General features: G+C 45.5%; 1 protein-coding gene across 1 annotated transcript in view; it reads right to left on the bottom strand.

Moving 5' to 3' along the window:
• Nucleotides 1-7536: 7536 nt before the first annotated feature.
• Nucleotides 7537-20022, bottom strand: part of CENPC (centromere protein C) — a 29107-nt gene continuing 16621 nt past the window's right edge. The window contains exons 12-17 of the mRNA XM_077917587.1: nt 18285-18374; nt 17025-17114; nt 16253-16407; nt 13457-13547; nt 11224-11296; nt 7537-7683 (exon numbers count right to left, since the gene is read on the bottom strand). Coding sequence (XP_077773713.1) covers nt 7668-7683; nt 11224-11296; nt 13457-13547; nt 16253-16407; nt 17025-17114; nt 18285-18374 — 515 coding nt within the window. The 3' untranslated portion in view covers nt 7537-7667. The remainder of the gene's footprint in view (nt 7684-11223; nt 11297-13456; nt 13548-16252; nt 16408-17024; nt 17115-18284; nt 18375-20022) is intronic.

The following is a 20022-nucleotide window of genomic DNA, read 5'->3' as shown; positions in this document are numbered from 1 at the left end:
GAGGGGGGGGGGACCTGGGAAGGGGGCATTTCCTCCTATCTGATCTTCTTAGCTGCCCCAACCTGTCCTCCTCCGTACGGGCGTCTGGGCTCCGGCCCAACCAGCCTAGCACAGAAGCAGAAACCAAAGTCTCCTCCCTCTCTGAAATAACTTGAGATGCTGTTTTAATGGGAGGAAACTTTGGGTGTTGCTTCTGCACCAAACAGGGCCGTGAAGGAGCCATGCCCACACGGAGAAGGGCAGTGGGGAAGAGGTGCGAGGGTTCTCAGCCGGGAACCGCCGGGATGTTATCTTGCTCTTCATCCTGGAAGCTGGAGCCTCATCCCTGGAGACCTGGCCCTGTGGCGGAAGCAGGATACAGTATGGGCTCTCATGTGAATGGGCTCTCACTGTCTGCAGATTCCCCAATTATTGCATTGCCACACCATGCTGCTGGGCAAACTCACAGAGCATGAAATTGCTGGTGGCTCCTGACTTTTTAATGTTCACAGTTGTACTCTGTGTCCATCTGGGAACTGTAGCGTCACACGCAAGCTGAGACCAGGAATAGCCAGTGGTGGTAGAGGACCAGTGTTGTCCCAGAGGATACATATGGGAAATGCCAGGGAACCCAGAAGTCTAAACTGGCAGATCCTGGCTTCTGTCTTTCAGCTGGACTCAGGGACCACCCTGGACCCTCAGCCTTTCGCTGTTGCCTCCTTGCTTCAGATTAGAGACCTTAAGGAGCCTCTTTTCAAAGGGTCACGCACAGTGATGGTGCAAAGAAATAATACAAAATAAATCTCACTACGCTTCTGCCCTGTGCAAGCTAAAGCCTGCTAGAGACCTTTCCCTTGAAACCATAGGCTGTGTACCCACCATACCTTTGGGGCTCATCCCCACTTCCCCTTGGGTCGTGTGCCCAGCAAGCTCAGGTGTGTTAACAGATTTGCTCTTTGCTAGACCCCCCAGCCTGGTTTGCAAAAGTCAGCCCAGGACTTCCTTGTCTAGCACAGTTGTGCAGCCTGTACTTTCACTGAAATCCCAATTAATCAAAATTCTACCTTTTGTGTATTTCTGGGGTTTCGGGGGGGTATCCAGCAAATGTATAACACTATTTTGCCTGCACAGTTTTTAATGACACTATTGATGTGAACCGATGCATGATTTATAAAGTAAATAAAGCTTATTTTTAAAGTTCCCATGTTGATGCCTGATTCTTTCTTAAGTGGGCAAAGGGAAGGAAGGCAGCTAGCTTCATGGCTGGACGTGCTCAAAAGAAGGTTTTGCAGCCAGATTCCTATCCTTTTAAGTTTCCTGTCAAGGATGGAATTTTAAAACTCTGTTTTTAAAGAACCAGGTGGCAACCCTACTTCAGGTATACAGGACCCACACTGTGTATTGTGCTCACAAATGTACCGGGAGCCACTGTAGATCCTTTAGGACCAGTGTTCTGTGGTCCCGGCAGCTGCTCCCAGTCCCCAGTCTAGCTGTCGCTACATCTGCTGGCTCCTCTCAGATACACCTGAGCCAATCTGATCTGAGGGGAATCCCTTTCTGAGCTTGAGCAGGACCAAACCCCGTCTCCCAGGCGTCCCCCTTGAAGGCAAGGCACAATCCTGGGACCCTCAACACCCAATGGTTTTCCATTCCCAAGGCACGGGGTCCCTCCCCAACTCAAGAACTGGGCATCTGAGCTCCTCCTTCCTTCCTGGTTCCTCCTCATGACTGAGTTCCTAGGACTCCATGGATCTCTGCCAATGGGAGCTATTCCCAGAGCGCCTAACAAACTACAGTTCCCAGGATCTTTGGGGGGAAGACATCTGCTTTTTAGAACAGGCACTTCAGGTTACAGACTCCACTAACCCAGAAATAGTTCCTCGGGTTAAGAAATTTGCTTCAGGATGAGAACAGAAATCGTGCCGTGGCAGTGGGAGGCCCCATTAGCTAAAGTGGTGCTACAGGTTAAGAACAGTTTCAAGTTAAGAATGGACCTCTAGAACAAATTAAGTCCTTAACCCAAGGTACCACTGTACTACTACTACTACTAATACTACTACTAATAATAATAGTCAGGTTAAGAACAGTTTCAGGTTAAGAACGGCCCTCCGGAACAAATTAAGTACTTAACCGGAAGTACCACTATATAGGTAGTAGGCTTTCAAAAAACTCACCAGGGCGCTTTTGGCATTCAAGGGTAAATAAAATCTGGTCTACCTCTTGGACTAGAAAGATTCCTGAAGGCACTACTGGCTGGTATTGTTAGTGCAAAAGATTACACAAGTTGTAGCCAGTTACCCAAAAATGTCCTGTCCCTCACACCAGCCTGGTAGCTAGGCAGCTATTCCCAGGTCTGTGCTGTATGGAGCTCCCCCTGCCCTTTCCACCAGTTTATGTACCTTCTTCCAACGGGCTGCATGCATGCAGCCAGAGACTATGCCTCCATGGAAGCTGCCTCTGCTTTTCGCTCTTCCATCCCCTCCTGGTTCTGGGAAGGAGTGGTGCAGGAGGGAGTAGGAAGACACTTGGCCCTTCAGTTGCCTGATCTGCTTCTTTCTCCAGCTCTGAAGCTTCCCCTGCCTCTGATTCTTGCTACAGGTCATCACAAATCACTGCCCTGCTCTCCTGAATCAGCCTCCAGCCCCCTTGCACATCAGTCAGCACCCTGCCAGAAACGGGCCCTTCTGGGGTAGCAGTCACAGCCCAGTGTGAATTTGATCTTTAATGTTTGTTTTGCAAGTTTGCTTTTCTCTATACAGGGATGCGGGTGGCGCTGTGGGTTAAAGCCTCAGCGCCTAGGACTTGCCGATCATCAGGTCGGCGGTTCGAATCCCCGCGGCGGGGTGCGCTCCCGTCACTCGGTCCCAGCGCCTGCCAACCTAGCAGTTCGAAAGCACCCCCGGGTGCAAGTAGATAAATAGGGACTGCTTACTAGCGGGAAGGTAAACGGCGTTCCGTGTGCTGCGCTGGCTCGCCAGATGCAGCTTGTCACGCTGGCCACGTGACCCGGAAGTGTCTCCGGACAGCGCTGGCTCCCGGCCTATAGAGTGAGATGAGCGCACAACCCTAGAGTCTGGCAAGACTGGCCCGTACCGGCAGGGGTACCTTTACCTTTATACAGTGGTACCTCGGGTTACAGGCGCTTCAGGTTACATACGCTTCAGTTACAGACTCCGCTAACCCAGAAATATCACCTCGGGTTAAGAACTTTGCTTCAGGATGAGAACAGAAATCGTGCTCTGGCAGTGCGGCGGCAGCAGGAAGCCCCATTAGTTAAAGTGGTGCTTCAGGTTAAGAACAGTTTCAGGTTAAGAACGGACCTCCAGAACAAATTAATTACCGTATTTTTCGCTCTATAACACGCACCTGACCATAACACGCACATCGTTTTTAGAGGAGGAAAACAAGGGAAAAAACATTCTGAATGAAACAGTGGATGTATCATTTTTGTGCTTCATGCTGTGGCCACAGACATGTGATCTGATGGTGAATTTGGGGTGACCCAATGCAAAAATCCTGAGAATTCCTGTGGATCCATGCTTTGTAACCACGTTTTTGCACCATTGCAGCCCCAGGCAACAGTGGGTGCGTGATTTTTTGGGTGCAGGCTGTAGCCATGGACATGCTATGTGATCTGATGGTGAATTTGGGGTGACCCAATGCAAAGATCCTGAGGATCCATGTGGATCCATGCTTTTTAACCATGTTTTTGCACCATTGCAGCCCCAGGCAACAGTGGGTGCGTGATTTTTTTGGTGCAGGCTGTAGCCATGGACATGCTATGTGATCTGATGGTGAATTTGGGGTGACCCAATGCAAAGATCCTGAGAATCCCTGTGGATCCATGCTTTGTAACCACATTTTTGCACCATTGCAGCCCCAGGCAACAGTGGGTGCGTGCTTTTTTGGGGTGCAGGCTGTAGCCATGGACATGCTATGTGATCTGATGGTGAATTTGGGGTGACCCAATGCAAAGATCCTGAGAATCCCTGTGGATCCATGCTTTTTAACCACGTTTTTGCACCATTGCAGCCCCAGGCAACAGTGGGTGCGTGATTTTTTTTGGTGCAGGCTGTAGCCATGGACATGCTATGTGATCTGATGGTGAATTTGGGGTGACCCAATGCAAAGATCCTGAGGATCCATGTGGATCCATGCTTTGTAACCACGTTTTTGCACCATTGCAGCCCCAGGCAACAGTGGGTGCTTGCTTTTTTTGGGTGCAGGCTGTAGCCATGGACATGCTATGTGATCTGATGGTGAATTTGGGGTGACCCAATGCAAAGATCCTGAGAATCCCTGTGGATCCATGCTTTGTAACCACGTTTTTGCACCATTGCAGCCCCAGGCAACAGTGGGTGCTTGCTTTTTTTGGGTGCAGGCTGTAGCCATGGACATGCTATGTGATCTGATGGTGAATTTGGGGTGACCCAATGCAAAGATCCTGAGGATCCATGTTGATCTATGCTTTGTAACCACATTTTAAGTGGGGAGAGAAGGAAAAACAAAGAAGGGACATGAGAGGGGTGTGCAGAGAAGCAGCTGGCTAAGAATGCTGGAGAGGGATTTGGGGTGGGAGGAAAGAAAGGCAAAAGTTCCCCCCCAAGCCAGCCATCTCTCTCTCCCTCCCTCCCCCCTCTCTCTCCCTCCCCCCCTCTCCCTCTCCCTCCCCCACTCTCTCTCCCTCTCCCCCAGCAGCACCGGAGCACAGAGAGGAATTAGAAAGAACGGCACTCTGCTTGCCTGGAGGGGAGGGGCTTTCCCTGCTCTTTGTTCCGTTTCAGCAACCACAGCAACGAAACAGAGGAGGGTGGGCAGTAAGACCCTGAGGCAGAATGCAGGAAAGCTGCCACTTCCTCTTTTCAGGTTTCCCTTCTCCGTGACTCGCGGTTTGACTTTTGCTTGATTTTTTGGCTCCAGGGACCACACATTCGCTCTATAACACGCACAGACATTTCCCCTTCCTTTTTAGGAGAAAAAATCTGCGTGTTATAGAGCGAAAAATACGGTAGTTAACCCGAGGTACCACTGTATTTCGGTTTTTCATCATGTTCTGTTAAGCACCCTCGTAAAATATTTTTGAAGAGTGGGATATAAATTTATGAAAGGCAAAATACCTTCCCTACAACAGAGCTTTTCTGGACGGCGTGGGGCTTACTTCGTGCCCAATATTCCTTATTTGTGGGGCAAAGGATGGGCCATGTCGAAATAACACCAACCTGGATATTGAAGGGAGCGCATCTACAGCAGCAGCTGAGGGAGACCAGACACAAGGACTTCCCATGATTTTTTTAAAAAATAAACATAACATGCCTAGCATTTAATAAACGTCCGTATTTTTCGCTCCATAAGACGCACCAGACCATAAGACGCACCTAGTTTTTGGAGGAGAAAAACAAGAAAAACAATATTCTGAATCTCAGAAGCCAGAACAGCAAGAGGGATCGCTGCGCAGTGAAAGCAGCAATCCCTCTTGCTGTTCTGGCTTCTGGGATAGCTGTGCAGCCTCCATTCGCTCCATAAGACGCACACACATTTCCCCTTACTTTTTAGGAGGGAAAAAGTGAGTCTTATAGAGCAAAAAATACGGTATTCCATTGAATCAGGGATGCTCAAAACAAAACAACAAAAATCTTTCATATATCCAAGGGGCATGAGACAAACACGCATGGGGACTCCATCCTGAAACCCACATTTGTGCTCTGGGTGGGGGGGAATCACCACCCACACCGTATTCTGGGGGGACTAAACTGCTCCTTCAGACCGAGAACAATGACATATGTAGGTTGCATGATATGCTAAAACAAACATTTTCAAAGATATTAATATAGAATTTGCATTGAAAGGCAGGACTTTTGAGGAAAGGGGTGGGACTTTCAGTGAAAAGGGGGCAGGGCACCTGCCACTGTTTCCTGGCGACAGGTGGCCTGCCTTCTCTTCTTCTCATCTGCAAGTCAGAAAGAAGTTCACACTGTGAAAAAGTCCAGGTATGGCCAGTTAATCCATTTCAAAGCTGGAAGCTTTCAATGTGGACTGTGCTAGATATAAGGTGCAGAGAACAGGTTTCTGATGAGTTGGAATAATAACGAGAGTCACTTGGCTTTTGGAATTAGGCCAAATGTTAGACTCAACTTCTCAAAATCCTTATTTTCTATCCAGTTTTTTTAAAATTTGACTTATCCCTACAAGCAAGTTAACAGGAAACTTGGGACAGTAGAATTTAACGTTAGGAACCCTAGACAAAGCATTATATAGTTGGTGGAATAGCATAGCCCAAGCCAGATGTGATAGCCAGACGTTTCTGAGCACAATTCAAAGTGTTGGTGCTGACCTTTAAAGCCCTAAACAGCCTCGGTCCTATATACCTGAAGGAGCGTCTCCACCCCCATCATCCAGCCCGGACACTGAGGTCCAGCGCCGAGGGCCTTCTGGCAGTTCCCTCGCTGCGAGAAGCCAAGTTAGAGGGAACCAGGCAGAGGGCCTTCTCAGTGGTGGCACCCGCCCTGTGGAACGCCCTCCCATCAGATGTCAAAGAGAACGACAACTACCAGACTTTCAGACGACATCTGAATGCAGCCCTGTTTAGAGAAGCTTTTAATGTTTGATGCATTACTGTATTTTAATATTGTGTTGGAAGCCGCCCAGAGTGGCTGGGGAAACCCAGCTAGATGGGTTTGGTATAAATTATTATTATTATTATTATTATTATTATTATTATTATTATTATTACAGTGGTACCTCGGGTTACATACGCTTCAGGTTACAGACTCCGCTAACCCAGAAATAGTGCTTCAGGTTAAGAACTTTGCTTCAGGATGAGAACAGAAATTGTGCTCTGGCGGCGCGGCGGCAGCAGGAGGCCGCATGAGCTAAAGTGGTGCTTCAGGTTAAGAACAGTTTCAGGTTAAGAACGGACCTCCGGAACGAATTAAGTACTTAACCCGAGGTACCACTGTATTATTATTATTATTATTATAATTAGACTATAATTATTATTATTAGACTTAAATCTGCAAAACCAACAACAGGGAAGGCAAAGGCATTTTATGCTTCTCAAGAAAGTTTCGAAATATCAAACGACACCTGGGTGATTAGTTTTATTAATGCGCGCGATTTATGTAACAAAGATACAAACTGTACAAAAGAAAAGGGGGAGCATCGATTGGTGCTGAACTGAGCAGGGTAAGGAGAGAACACAGGACCCAACACCTGCATTGCTATACAGACCCATTGCCAGTCCTTTCCACCCCCACTCTGGGCACAAATGGCCCCTTTTACAGAAGTTTTGCAGTCTTTAGAGTAGCTCTGCCTCCGTGCCTAGTACTGCCCGCAGCATCACACCAGCAAGACAGCAGCAAAGGCCTTGAAGGTTACCACGCCAAATAACGACGTGTCTCTGCGCCACTTGCCCAGTGCAGGCTGGCATCTTAAGAGCTGCAGTTGCAGCAACGTTTAGTTACGCCACCGAAGGAGCCTGCCAAGCTATCAGTTCAGTCAAAGAAATGACAAGATCAGAAGGGAACTTGTGCAATATAAATAATTAGAAAAACATACAACTCAAACTACAAAAAATATCTTTAATTTTGTTGTCCTGCAAGCCTGGAATGCTGCAAGCTAGGACGGTTCCACCTTCCCCACATGAGACGATCTTTAAATTGCTCCAAGAAATGTTGATACAAGGGTGGGCTTCATGAATTTTCGGACCTGAAATGAAACAAAATTACAAATCTTCCACAAAGCTTTATTTTCCAACTATGCCACAACCCCCAAAATCACTTGGCTACGAGGCGATTTATAACATTATGTCAAGTTACTAACTAAAAGAACATGTGTAGTCAATATAGCCATGCAATGATTACTATTTGGGTGGAAATATTTTGTTGAAATGCAACAGATGGTAAGAAATTCTCTTAAATTTAAACCAGGGGAAGACATACAAAGTAGTAATTCACTACTGTTTCACTTTCTTGTATTAAAAAAATGGAGACATTCACTTTCATTTTCTCAGTGTGTTCACATGTAGTTTATTATTATTAACTATTATTATTTTAATTGCAATTTATAAGCTGCTTTCCAGCAAGACCTTATAGGTCACAAAGCAGCTGAAAAAAAAGCTTCGCTGGCCCTTTCCCTCCTTTCTGCTCATTGCTAAAGGAAAATTTAAAAAGACGGAAGGAATTGTTGTTGCTGCTGTTTTTAAAAAACTCTAAACCCTCTCTTATTTGCCTATGCCGGTTTGCCAACACTCTCTTCCCCACGGTTTTCTTTTTAAAATAATCTTTATTAATTTAAATTACACACATATACAATACTACAAAAAGAAAATTAAATGAAAAAAAATAAGAAAAAATAAAAGAAAAAGCAAATTTATGTGCATAAAAAAACTTAATCTTCCTAATTAATACTTAAATAAACACTTAAATAAAAAAAGACTTCTGACAAATTTCTAATGGTCTTCCCCACAGTTTTCATGCATGTTGTATTTAAATATAACTCTCAGCAAAAAAAAACAGCAACAAGTGTTTCCCTCTTCCTTTTTAGTTCAGTGAACCTCAGCCATTCCAGTCTGCTTGGTGCCAACTGATGAACAGGATTCAGTGCAGTTGCAACTTTCGCGAGGGCTAAATTCCCAGTAACGGCACATCAAGGGCAAATCACGCAAAGTCAGAACAGCCCCTGGAGCCACCCCCGTCTTGAGCTCTTGCAAGATCGGGGCTGTCCGAGATCTCTTGCAACCCTCCCAGAGCCCAGTAAGCAAGACAAGAGAGCTTTAAAGCACTTTCTCCGGTGGGAAAACCCTTCACAGAAATAGCTTGAAAGTCCTCTGCCTTGCTTAGCAAGCTCTGGGACAGTTGCACAAGAGTTAGAATCATAGAATCATAGAGTTGGAATAGACCACAAGGGCCATCGAGTCCAACCCCCTGCCAAGCAGGAAACACCATCAGAGCACTCCTGACATATGGCTGTCAAGCCTCTGCTTAAAGACCTCCAAAGAAGGAGACTCCACCACACTCCTTGGCAGCAGATTCCACTGTCGAACAGCTCTTACTGTCAGGAAGTTCTTCCTAATGTTTAGGTGGAATCTTCTTTCTTGTAGTTTGGATCCATTGCTCCGTGTCCGCTTCTCTGGAGCAGCAGAAAACAACCTTTCTCCCTCCTCTATGTGACATCCTTTTATATATTTGAACATGGCTATCATATCACCCCTTAACCTCCTCTTCTCCAGGCTAAACATGCCCAGCTCCCTTAGACGTTCCTCATAAGGCATCGTTTCCAGGCCTTTGACCATTTTGGTTGCCCTCCTCTGGACACGTTCCAGTTTGTCAGTGTCCTTCTTGAACTGTGGTGCCCAGAACTGGACACAGTACTCCAGGTGAGGTCTAACCAGAGCAGAATACAGTGGCACTATTACTTCCCTTGATCTAGATGCTATACTCCTATTGATGCAGTTTTGGGGGCTTCCCCAAGGGTAGGCAAGGACTTCCTTCCTGTCTGTCTGTCTGTCTGTCTGTCTGTTTATTAGGGGGCAATCCTCATAAAGCTATGATTGAGCAAGTAAAACCTGTGTAAATTGCTGTATCAGGATTGCTTATCTAGAGGGCTTAACCGTAAGCCACTCTTTGCACCTGTCAAAGCATGGAAAGAGCACAGAAAAATAAAATAAATGAACGGTTTACCACCATCCAGCCATTTCACTCATTGACCCAGCCCCAATTAATATTCACGCAAGCAGGATGAGTCTAAAGGCCCTGCAAGCAGCTTTTGTTAATCTGATCCTGCCACTAAATGGAAGGAGCTTAAAGTTTTTCGGCTTCTTGGCTCCACCTGCTGGTGGAGTTTGAAGAGTTTCTAGCAATACTGATTTATTTCTCAAATTTCCTCCAAGGACCTCAAGGTGACATATGTGCTTGTGACGGAAAGCTCGGGCAGACCTGAGTCTGGTGGTGCAGCGCAGTGGATTTCTGCCAGAGCGGTGTAGCTGGCAGAGTGCTGAGCTGCAACCTCACTAGCTGCGGGGACAGCTAGCCAGAAGGGGGTGAAAGACAGCACAAAGTGTGAGAGAGAGAAAAGCAGTTGAGAACCGGGCTCCTGGCATTCAGCTGGACAAAAGTTTAGCCCCTGAGCTGTGTGTGTAATATCCACCCCAGGGGAAAGGTCTACAGCCAGAGAAAGAGATTAGTGTCTTTTGACATCTTTCCGCAGGGCCTGCAAGACAAAGCTGTTCCGCCTGGCCTTTGGTTTGGACTCGGTCTGACCCTTGTGTTTCCCTCCCCTTATGGTCTGGATTTATCAGCTATTTTAAAATGAGGCTGCATTTTAAATTGCATTTTAACATGTATTTTAAATTGTCTTTTTTTATCCCTCTCTTTCCCCCCTATAATGTTTTTATTGTGATTTTATTTTATTGGTGTTAGCTGCCCTGAGCCCGGCTCTGGCCGGGGAGGGCGGGGTATAAATAAAATTATGTATTATTATTATTATTTTGAGAGTATGCAGACAAGTGAGAAATAGGTAGCTGATTTGTGACAGGAGAAGTGGAGCTGTGAGGGAAGACTCTGCTTGGGTCTCAGTTCGGTAAACAGGGAACAGAACTTCAGATGAGAGAAGTATAAATCCAAAATAATTTAAGGGGGGCGTGGTGATTCCCCTGGTCTCAGCAGTGAGATTTATAGAAGGTTGGAAAACTGACATACTTTTTGGACATGCAACATTTCACGACACAGTAAATCAGTTTTGCATCATTTCATGACGTAGTCATTTAGTTTTACTAGCAAACTGGAGGTTAAACTAACTCCTTTCCAGCCCCGGGAGGAGCACAGGGAGCGTTCATGTGACACACCTACACACTGTAGCCAACACAGTAACGTGTCGTGACAGTTTTGAAAGCTCTGGCTTAAGCTTTAATACCTCAATGTTTACTTTAAAGAACTGAAGGAAATATAAGCTGCATGTTTACCCTCTTGTTTAGAAGCTGCAACATCCACTGAATGTCATATATATGTTAAAGTGTGTTTACTGTTTCTTGATATAATTCTATCTCCTGACACTTCTTTTGTTTTACCAATTTTGTTCTTAAAGTAAAACCTTTTATCCGTTTAACTTTTCATAAGTCTCCCAGTGCCGGGGTTTTCTTTAAAGAAGCAAAATAGTAAGGGAGGGCATGCCTCATTTTATCCTCAGTGGAGACTCAAGAGTGGGCGTGAAAAGATTAAAGAACCCAAGGAAACTCCACATTTTCCTTACCTGCTTCCTTTCATTTGAGTGAAGAGGACAACACATTCTTTATTCAAGAGATTACGTAGGTTGTACACGTTCCCTACAATTAAACAGAGGGATTCCATTATAGGACAAGTCTACCATTTTATAAATGCAAAAATGAGATGGTCTTCATTTCACTTATAGTTGTATATCGGTGGGGCATGCATTATAATGGACCTGCTTCCTAAATATCACCACTTTAACAGTGTGCTGTCCAAAGCTTAAAGAACACTGGATAAGTCCTTGGGTCAAATTAAAAAAGATCTAGTACAAATACAAGGGCTCTTGATCCCCCCCCCCCCACCTGAACCTCCATTTTTGCCAAACACTTCCCTGTGCCTTACCAAATTACATTTCATTCTGATTGGCACATTAGGGGCTACACTGGGAATGGAGTGGGGGGGGGGACCTATTATGTGACTAGAGCTCCACACATAGTTCTTTGGATACAAGTCTTTTTACTCAATTTATTATTACTATTATTATTTATTAAATCTGTATACTGCCCTTCAGGGATGCGGGTGGCGCTGTGGGTTAAACCAGAGCCTAGGACTTGCCGATCAGAAGGTCGGCGGTTTGAATCCCCGCGACGGGGTGAGCTCTCGTTGCTCGGTCCTGGCTCCTGCCAACCTAGCAGTTCGAAAGCATGTCAAAGTGCAAGTAGATAAATAGGTACTGCTCCGGTGGGTAGGTAAACGGTGTTTCCATGCACTGCTCTGGTTCGCCAGAAGCGGCTTAGTCATGCTGGCCACATGACCCAGAAGCTGTACGCCGGCTCCCTTGGCCAATAAAGCGAGATGAGTGCCGCAACCCCAGAGTTGGCCACGAATGGACCTAATGGTCAGGGGACCCTTTACCTTTACCTATACTGCCCTTCATCCAAAGATCACAAGGCGGTTCCCAACATAAAAATACGAAACTATGTTTCCTAAGTACCACTTCCTCCACTGTATCCAAGTGCAGAACATTTTATGCTGAATTCATATAATCAATTACAAAAGTGTCAGCATTAACTGTAAAAATAGCTAACCCCACACCTGCTGGTCTCACAGCCTCCCTGTTTAAACAACAGCTTGGGATATGGGGGGCAAGGTCTTCTCATCAGGTTAGTTGCTTTACAGCTGACTGCCTTACTGCTCCTCCAAAAAGGCAGAGGCAGCGGAATGGGAATGATGGGGAGGATTCTCAAAATTAGTAGGAGGAAACACGGCTGATTCATCCTCTGGTCTCCTTCCAAGTGTTGTGCAAAGAGGTACAGTGGTAACTTGCAAGACAAATGCCTCGCAAGACAAAAAACTCGCTAGACGAAAGGGTTTTTGGTTTTTTGAGCTGCTTCGCAAGACGATTTTCCCTATGGGCTTGCTTCGCAAGACGGAAACGTCTTGCAAGTTTGTTTCCTTTTTCTTAACACTGTTAATACAGTTGCGACTTGACTTTGAGGAGCAACTCATAGAACACGGTATGGTAGCCTTTTTTGAGGTTTTTAAAGACTTTGGTGATTTTTGAAGCTTTTCCAAAACTTTCCCGACACCGTGCTTCGCAAGACGAAAAAAATCGCAAGACGACAAAACTCGCGGAACGAATTAATTTCGTCTTGCGAGGCTCCACTGTAAAGGAAAGGTGCATCCTTCCAGTGCAGGGACGCCCAATGTTGCTCTATGCTTTGCAGAAGGCCCAGAAGGAACAGCGGGAAGAAATGCCAAGCTACTCTCGATTCCTCTCTTGCTTCTTCAAAGCAGCACGTGAAGTGCCCCTTAGTCATGCAGTCAGACCAGGGGTGTACGAAGTGGGGGGAGGGCCGCCGCGGGTGCCACTTGGGGGGGGGGAGGTGTGACAAGATGGCCCCTACCTCCCTCCAGCTGTAGGGCGGCTGAGGGGGCACGCAGTCAGTATGGGCGCCGCTTGCGCAACATCCGTATGGGCTGCCACTCACATGGCGACCGTACAGGCTGCTGTGCGTGCACACTCTGTACGGGATGCCGCACATGCGCACTCCATATAGACGTTGCATATGCGCCACCGGGCAGTTCGCCCCGCCCCTTGGCATCCCATCCCGGGTGCCAGAGAGTCAGACACAACATAGGCCCCAACATTGCTCAAGAAAACAGGATCATCTCCTTCCATAGACACTTATTCTCCCCCTTCTGCATTCAACTTCACCTTAGCCCTTCCCCCTCTCAAAAACACTCATCATTTGGCAGATGATTGGTACACTTACCCGGCGGGATAAAAAAATAGTCTCCGGCAGTCAGACGGTAATACTGGTCATACAGCATCAAAAGGAGCTTTCCGCAAGAAATGTGAAAAACCTTCAGAAATGAAAACCATAAACGTTACTTCACTTTTCATCCTAAAACTTGTATAAATAAAGTATCATCAGGCTGTTAAAAGCAAGAAGATCCAGCTTTTAAAAGCACAACAGTTTATCCACCCAAACAATGGTTTTGGATACTTTTGGTGCTGTGAATGCCTGGGTGCTACTGAAGGGGTGGGTGGGTGGTTGAAGGGAACCAATATCCTGGGCAATTTCCTATGACAGACCTTTCCACCACCACTTCTCAGCACAGAATCAATACACTGGGGAGGTAGGTAATCCAATCTCTGTACAGCTTTACCTGCTGGCATTGCATTATGAGAGAAAATATGTTTTCTTTTAACGAAAAAGTAAGCTGCCCTTGCTTCAAAGGGGAAATCCATAAAGTAATGAATTATTAACTCAGCAGCAGACGCTTATGGGGATGGGAAAGTGGAGAGTAAATACACCATGCATTGCAAAGAGTGTGATGGATTCATTAACATGTCTTTTTTGCCTTGTTAATGAAAGAGGAGAGGGGGCAGAGTTATCTCTGCCACAACCACATCCAGAGACTCCAATAATTTTCCTTGTTGCATTAAAAAAAAGGGGGGTCTACCACAGGAAGCCTTCTGACTTAGCAGTGCTCTTATGGACTTCTTAACAGAACATCTTGAACTAGCAATCTTAGAACTAAAATGTATTATTTTTGTGTTTCTTAAGATTGTGGTGGTTTTGGCACATATACACTGACAAAGTTCTGTTGGTGTACTCTGAAATGACCCCAGAGCCCTGCACAACCAAAAACCTGTTTCAGAGGATTGAGGGACCCTCTGGAGATTTGTGGGGCACATGGGGGGCAGGAAGGGCAAAAAAAGAGAAACCAGAAATCCTATTGCACAGGTGGATTTCTGCTGCACAAGCAGTCAGACGTCACTAGATGTCAGCCATAGAATTTTTGCAAATGCATTTCAGATTTCAACTGTAAAACGTTGACTGCGGCTAGCCTGTAAATTCCAGTGACAGTCTGTTTTCTGTTTAAACCTTTAAAGCCCTATACGGCTTAGGACCCTTGTACCTACGGGACCGCCTCTCCTGGTATGTCCCACAGAGGAACTTACGGTCTTCAAATAAAAACATCCTGAAGGTCCCAGGCCACAGAGAGGTTAGGCTGGCCTCAGCTAGAGCCATGGCTTTTTCGGCTGCGGCTCCAATCTGGTGGAGTGCTCTGTCACAAGAGACAAGGGCCCTGCGGGACTTGACATCTTTCCGCAGGGCCTGCAAGACAGAGCTGTTCCACCAGGCCTTTAGCCAGGGCACAGCCTGACTCCCTCCTTTGGCAATCTTCACAGAACTTTAGCTTAATGGTTGCCATCAATTTGATTTTAATTAATTTTTATAATGAAATGTTTTTAGAATGTTGCACTATTTTATTGTTGTTAGCCGCCCTGAGCCCGGCTTTGGCTGGGGAGGGCGGGATATAATTAAAATTTATTATTATTATTATTATTAAAAGTGATGGGCACTCGGACTAGATAAAAATTAAAAGAAAAAGATTCCCCAGTTCTGCATTCAGCTAAAAGGATGGTGGATCAACACAGGAAATCTATACCCTTTGTCGGGTTTCTCAGACTTCTGAGGCACATTATTTCCTGATTTCATTAAAAGCCCAATTCTTTTTTCCATGAAACTTGCTGTTTAGATCAAACATGACCCCTGACTGGAAGCCCAAAGCAATAACTCATGCAGAGATGCGGCAAGCAGCCTCCTCCAAGGTATGTAATTCTGTTGTGTCTGCAGTAAAAGGTAAAGGTAAAGGTACCCCTGCCCGTATGGGCCAGTCTTGACAGACTCTAGGGTTGTGCGCCCATCTCACTTAAGAGGCCGGGGGCCAGCGCTGTCCGCAGACACTTCTGGGTCACGTGGCCAGTGTGACATCGCTGCTCTGGCGAGCCAGAGCCGCACACGGAAACGCCGTTTACCTTCCCGCTAGTAAGCGGTCCCTATTTATCTACTTGCACCCGGGGATGCTTTCAAACTGCTAGGTGGGCAGGCGCTGGGACCGAGCAACGGGAGTGCACCCCGTCGTGGGGATTCGAACCACCGACCTTTTGATCGGCAAGCCCTAGGCGCTGAGGCTTTTACCCACAGCGCCACCCGCGTCTCGTGTCTGCAGTAGGATCAGCAAAAATATAATGGGCAGCCTCCTTAGTAAGCAGGTGTTTTGGGCTTATAGGATTGTTTAATCATTTAAGATTTCATAATATATACAAGCGTCCCGGCACATTCTTTGCCCTGCAAAGCCTTGAGATACTTTATCACAGAAATGCACATGTCATGTAGATCAGTGGTGTCCAAACTCTTTTCCAAAGAGGGCCAGATTTGATGAAGTGAAGGGCCGTGAGGGCCGACTAAAGGGCCAGCCAAAGTTGTTAACTTTTTTTAAGACTGAAGTTGTTGAGGGGTTTTTTTATTTTGCTCCAGAAAATAAACTGCCACAGGGGCCGGACTGAACCGACCAGTGGGCGGAATTAAGCCCACGAAAGAGACTTTGGACATGCCTGATGTAGATTGACAACTGAGAAAAAACAGTTGCTCCATCTCACAAGTGGGAATATTAACAAAACTGGTAAAATACCAATATGATAGCATACATAGGAAAAACGTGAGAACATAACAATTCCATAATGAAAAAACATATACAATTTCTGGTATACTCACCAGTGTATCTGTGTGAGAATACTGAAATCCCTTTTCTTTTAATGGCTTTAGTATCAGTTTGCCGGCAGAAAAGGAAGGGGTATTCAGTTGTTTGTATATGGACACCGTCTCATCATTGATGAAAAGCAAATGTGAATTACTCCTGCTCACACAGTCTGTTACAAAACCAGAAAAGAAATACATGATTTAATATTCATAGGAGATGACAAGGTCAGATAATGTACACTGCAATATAACATGTGCTATCTTAGTCGTATGCAAAAATCTGCTTGCTTCATCAAAAGGTAATCATGCAAAATTCTGCGGCGCACTGAAAGTTTGCATTGCAGTCAATGGCAAAATCAGAGAGTTGTAATATTTAAGGTAAGTATACTGTATTCAAAAAGTGAAATATGAAAAGCAAAGGAATGATACAAGCAGTTCTGCATGGGGGGGGGGGGGGAGTATATGCAGGATCATCATGGTTCTTGAAACGGCCACAGAGCAAGTTTTCAATATACAGTGGTACCTCTGGATGCGAACGGGATGCGTTCTGGAGCCCCGTTCACATCCTGAAGTGAATGCAACCCGCGTCCGCGCGTCACAATTTGCCGCTTCCACGCATGATGTCATTTGAGCATCTGCGCATGCGGCGAAACCCAGAAGTAACGCACTCAGTTACTTCCAGGTCGCCATGGAGTGCAACCCAAAAATATTCATCCCGAAGCATATTTAACCCGAGGTATGACTGTACTTGCTATTCATACCTTTAAACCTGTGTCACATTACTCACCAAGAAGAACCTCTTTATTGGTATCTTTATCAAACACAACAGCTGGCTGAGAAAGACTTTTTAAGGAAACAGCTGAGTCGTCGGGTACTTCTGCAAAACAGAAGTACAAACAGAATTGGATCCCAGATCATATAGCGGTTACCCAAGAGGCAGGGCTGGAAGATTCAGTCAACCTGACTACACTTCTAGATGTGAGCTTTTGGAATAAATAGTCTTCAGGATGGACTGCAAGAAGATCAAACCTATCCATTCTGGAGGAAATCAGCCCTGAGTGCTCACGGGAAGGACAGATCCTGAAGCTGAGACTCCAATACTTTGGCCACCTCATGAGAAGAGAAGAGTCCCTGGAAAAGACCCTGATGTTGGGAAAGATGGAGGGCACAAGGAGAAGGGGACGACAGAGGACGAGATGGTTGGACAGTGTTTTCGAAGCTGCCAGCATGAGTTTGACCAAACTGTGGGAGGCAGTGGAAGACAGGAGTGCCTGGCGTGCTCTGGTCCATGGGGTCATGAAGAATCGGACACGACTAAACGACTAAACAACAACAAATTCTTCAGGATTAAGTCCATGCAGGTTGTAAGTGTTCTTTGCAAGTCTCATGAAATCCTCCTCTAACTGCAGGTTGCCTAAGTCACTGCTCCTATTCTGATCAGGAGTTCATACCTGTATTTGTGCAGAGTTTAGGAGCTACTTGAAAGCACTGAGGCTGTTTACCTCTGCCAAAGCCCAGCAAAAAGTTAAGAGATGTGCCCCCACCAACCTCATATTTTGGACTGAGGCAGATCCTATGATTAAGAAATATGGTGGGCACTGGCAAACTTATTTGTGGCTCACTGAAAGCGGATCTTAAGACAGTGAAGGGCTATGAATTTACCGCAGGTTGACTCAAGTTCATAATATTGTTAAGGCCTTTGCTCTGATCAACTCAAGAAAGCTCAGGGCCTACAGTGTGACTCCTTTGATTAATCTTTACTATTAGTAGAGAAGAGGTTTCATAGATATCTTTATCTGCCAAAGTAAAAATTACATCCATATTCTAATTAAGCACACCAGTTAGCATATGATGTGCAGTATTTATCCTTTGGAAGTTTTCTTTAGAAAAAGGAAAGGTCAGGACCAACATCCGTCCATTTGAGCACATAGAATACTATACAATTAGATGTGAATACTAAAAGTAGCATTTGATCCTTTGCTATCTAATGAAGTACGGGGATTTTTTTCCAGTGCCCCCCATATACATATATAAATGATTATCATACCAAACTCCAGAAGAGGTATTGTCCTTTTAGGTTTTCGTTTCCTGGGTTCTCTCTGTTCAGGTGATATTACCCCATCGACTACAAAGCCACCTGAAATAACAATTAATTTTAGGAATCCTTTCTCATAACCAGCTTAGATAATATTTGTGTGAATCAAGGGATGATGGAATAACTGGTGAACCACTAGCAGATTAGTTCTTATCAAGTCCAATGAAGAAAGTGGTCTCCCATTAGGATGTCTCACAAGAAACACAGTTCACTACTAAGTGCCTCTTCCCAGGATTCTATTTCACAATTCCTTGATCCTACCTCTCAAACTGATATTGGGCGAGAGAAGAACGTTATGGGGTGGTTTTCTGGATTTAAAATGGCTCCTACTTGTGGCAAACTGAGCCCTGTCTGAGAATTCCACATTTGTCACTCCTGTGGTCAGACTCCATTTTACTTTAATGTGTTAGTTTCCCATTCTAGCTCCCTTCTACAAATAAGAATTTTCTTCTTGAAGCAGGAGGCGCAATCATCAATCATTACCGCCTCTCTTTTATGTTAGCTTTATTAGCTATTGCATTCATTTTTTATTACATTCACAATAATTTTGATTAAACACACTATCATCAAAGTAAAAATAATATTGACAACTGATAATGGAAATAAGATCAAATATAAACTATTATTCTTTGTAGGAACTACACAGACATGTTACCAAAACCTAAATTGCTAATTAAGCTGAAAACTTTCTGATGTCTTTGGAATAAAATGAGATCTTGAAATTATGCTTGTGGGTTAAAAATATGTTCATAAATTCTGGCTTATCTAAAGAGTGAGAGTTGCATGCCTGCTGTTAACTCTCTCTTTCCCAAGCTGAGAAGAAACAGCTTGAGACTTTATTCTTGTGCAGAAATGAAAGCTGTAGCGGCATTTTGTGTAGTTGCCTGCTCAAGAGATATCTCCCAATATATTGGGAGGGTCAGGGCAATAGAACAAGTGCAAAAGTGGCCAGAGTTCAACATATTTAAAGAGCACTGGTATACATGTTGAAGAATGCTATAAAGCACTCAAAGTCCATGTGGTTTTCAAATGCAAGCAACATGAGAGGAACACTCAATAAAGGGGAAATAAAATAAGTGGTGCCCTTGCCACTTTCCAAATGTTAGGGAGCCTGATGTGGTCCTGCAGGCTAAAAGGTAAAGGACCTCTGGGCAGTTAAAAGGTAAAGGGGACCCCTGACCATTAGGTCCAGTCGTGGCCGACTCTGGGGTTGCGGCACTCATTTCGCTTTGTTGGCCAAGGGAGCCGGCGTACAGCTTCCGGGTCATGTGGCCAGCATGACTAAGCCGCTTCTGGCGAACCAGAGCAGTGCACGGAAATGGCATTTACCTTCCAGCCGGAGCGGTACCTATCTATCTACTTGCACTTTGACGTGCTTTCGAACTGCTAGGTTGGCAGGAGCTGGGACCGAGCAACAGGAGCTCACCCCGTCGCGGGGATTCAAACCGCCGACCTTCTGATCAGCAAGTCCTAGGCCCTGTGATTTAACCCACAGCACCACCCGCACTGTGGCAGTTAAGTCCAGTCAAATTTGACTATGGGGTGAAACGCTCACCTCACTTTCAGGCTGAGGGGGGTCATGTGGCAAGCATGACTAAACCGCTTCTGGTGCAACGGGACACTGTGACGAGTGCTACAGCACACGGACACAGCGTTTACATTCCCACCGCAGTGGTACCTATTTATCTAC

The sequence above is a fragment of the Podarcis muralis genome, chromosome 13 (genome assembly GCF_964188315.1).
Source record: "Podarcis muralis chromosome 13, rPodMur119.hap1.1, whole genome shotgun sequence".
Classification (NCBI taxonomy): Eukaryota; Metazoa; Chordata; class Lepidosauria; order Squamata; family Lacertidae; genus Podarcis; species Podarcis muralis.
Note: the sequence above shows the minus strand (reverse complement) of the source record. Positions and strands in the feature narration are given on the sequence as shown.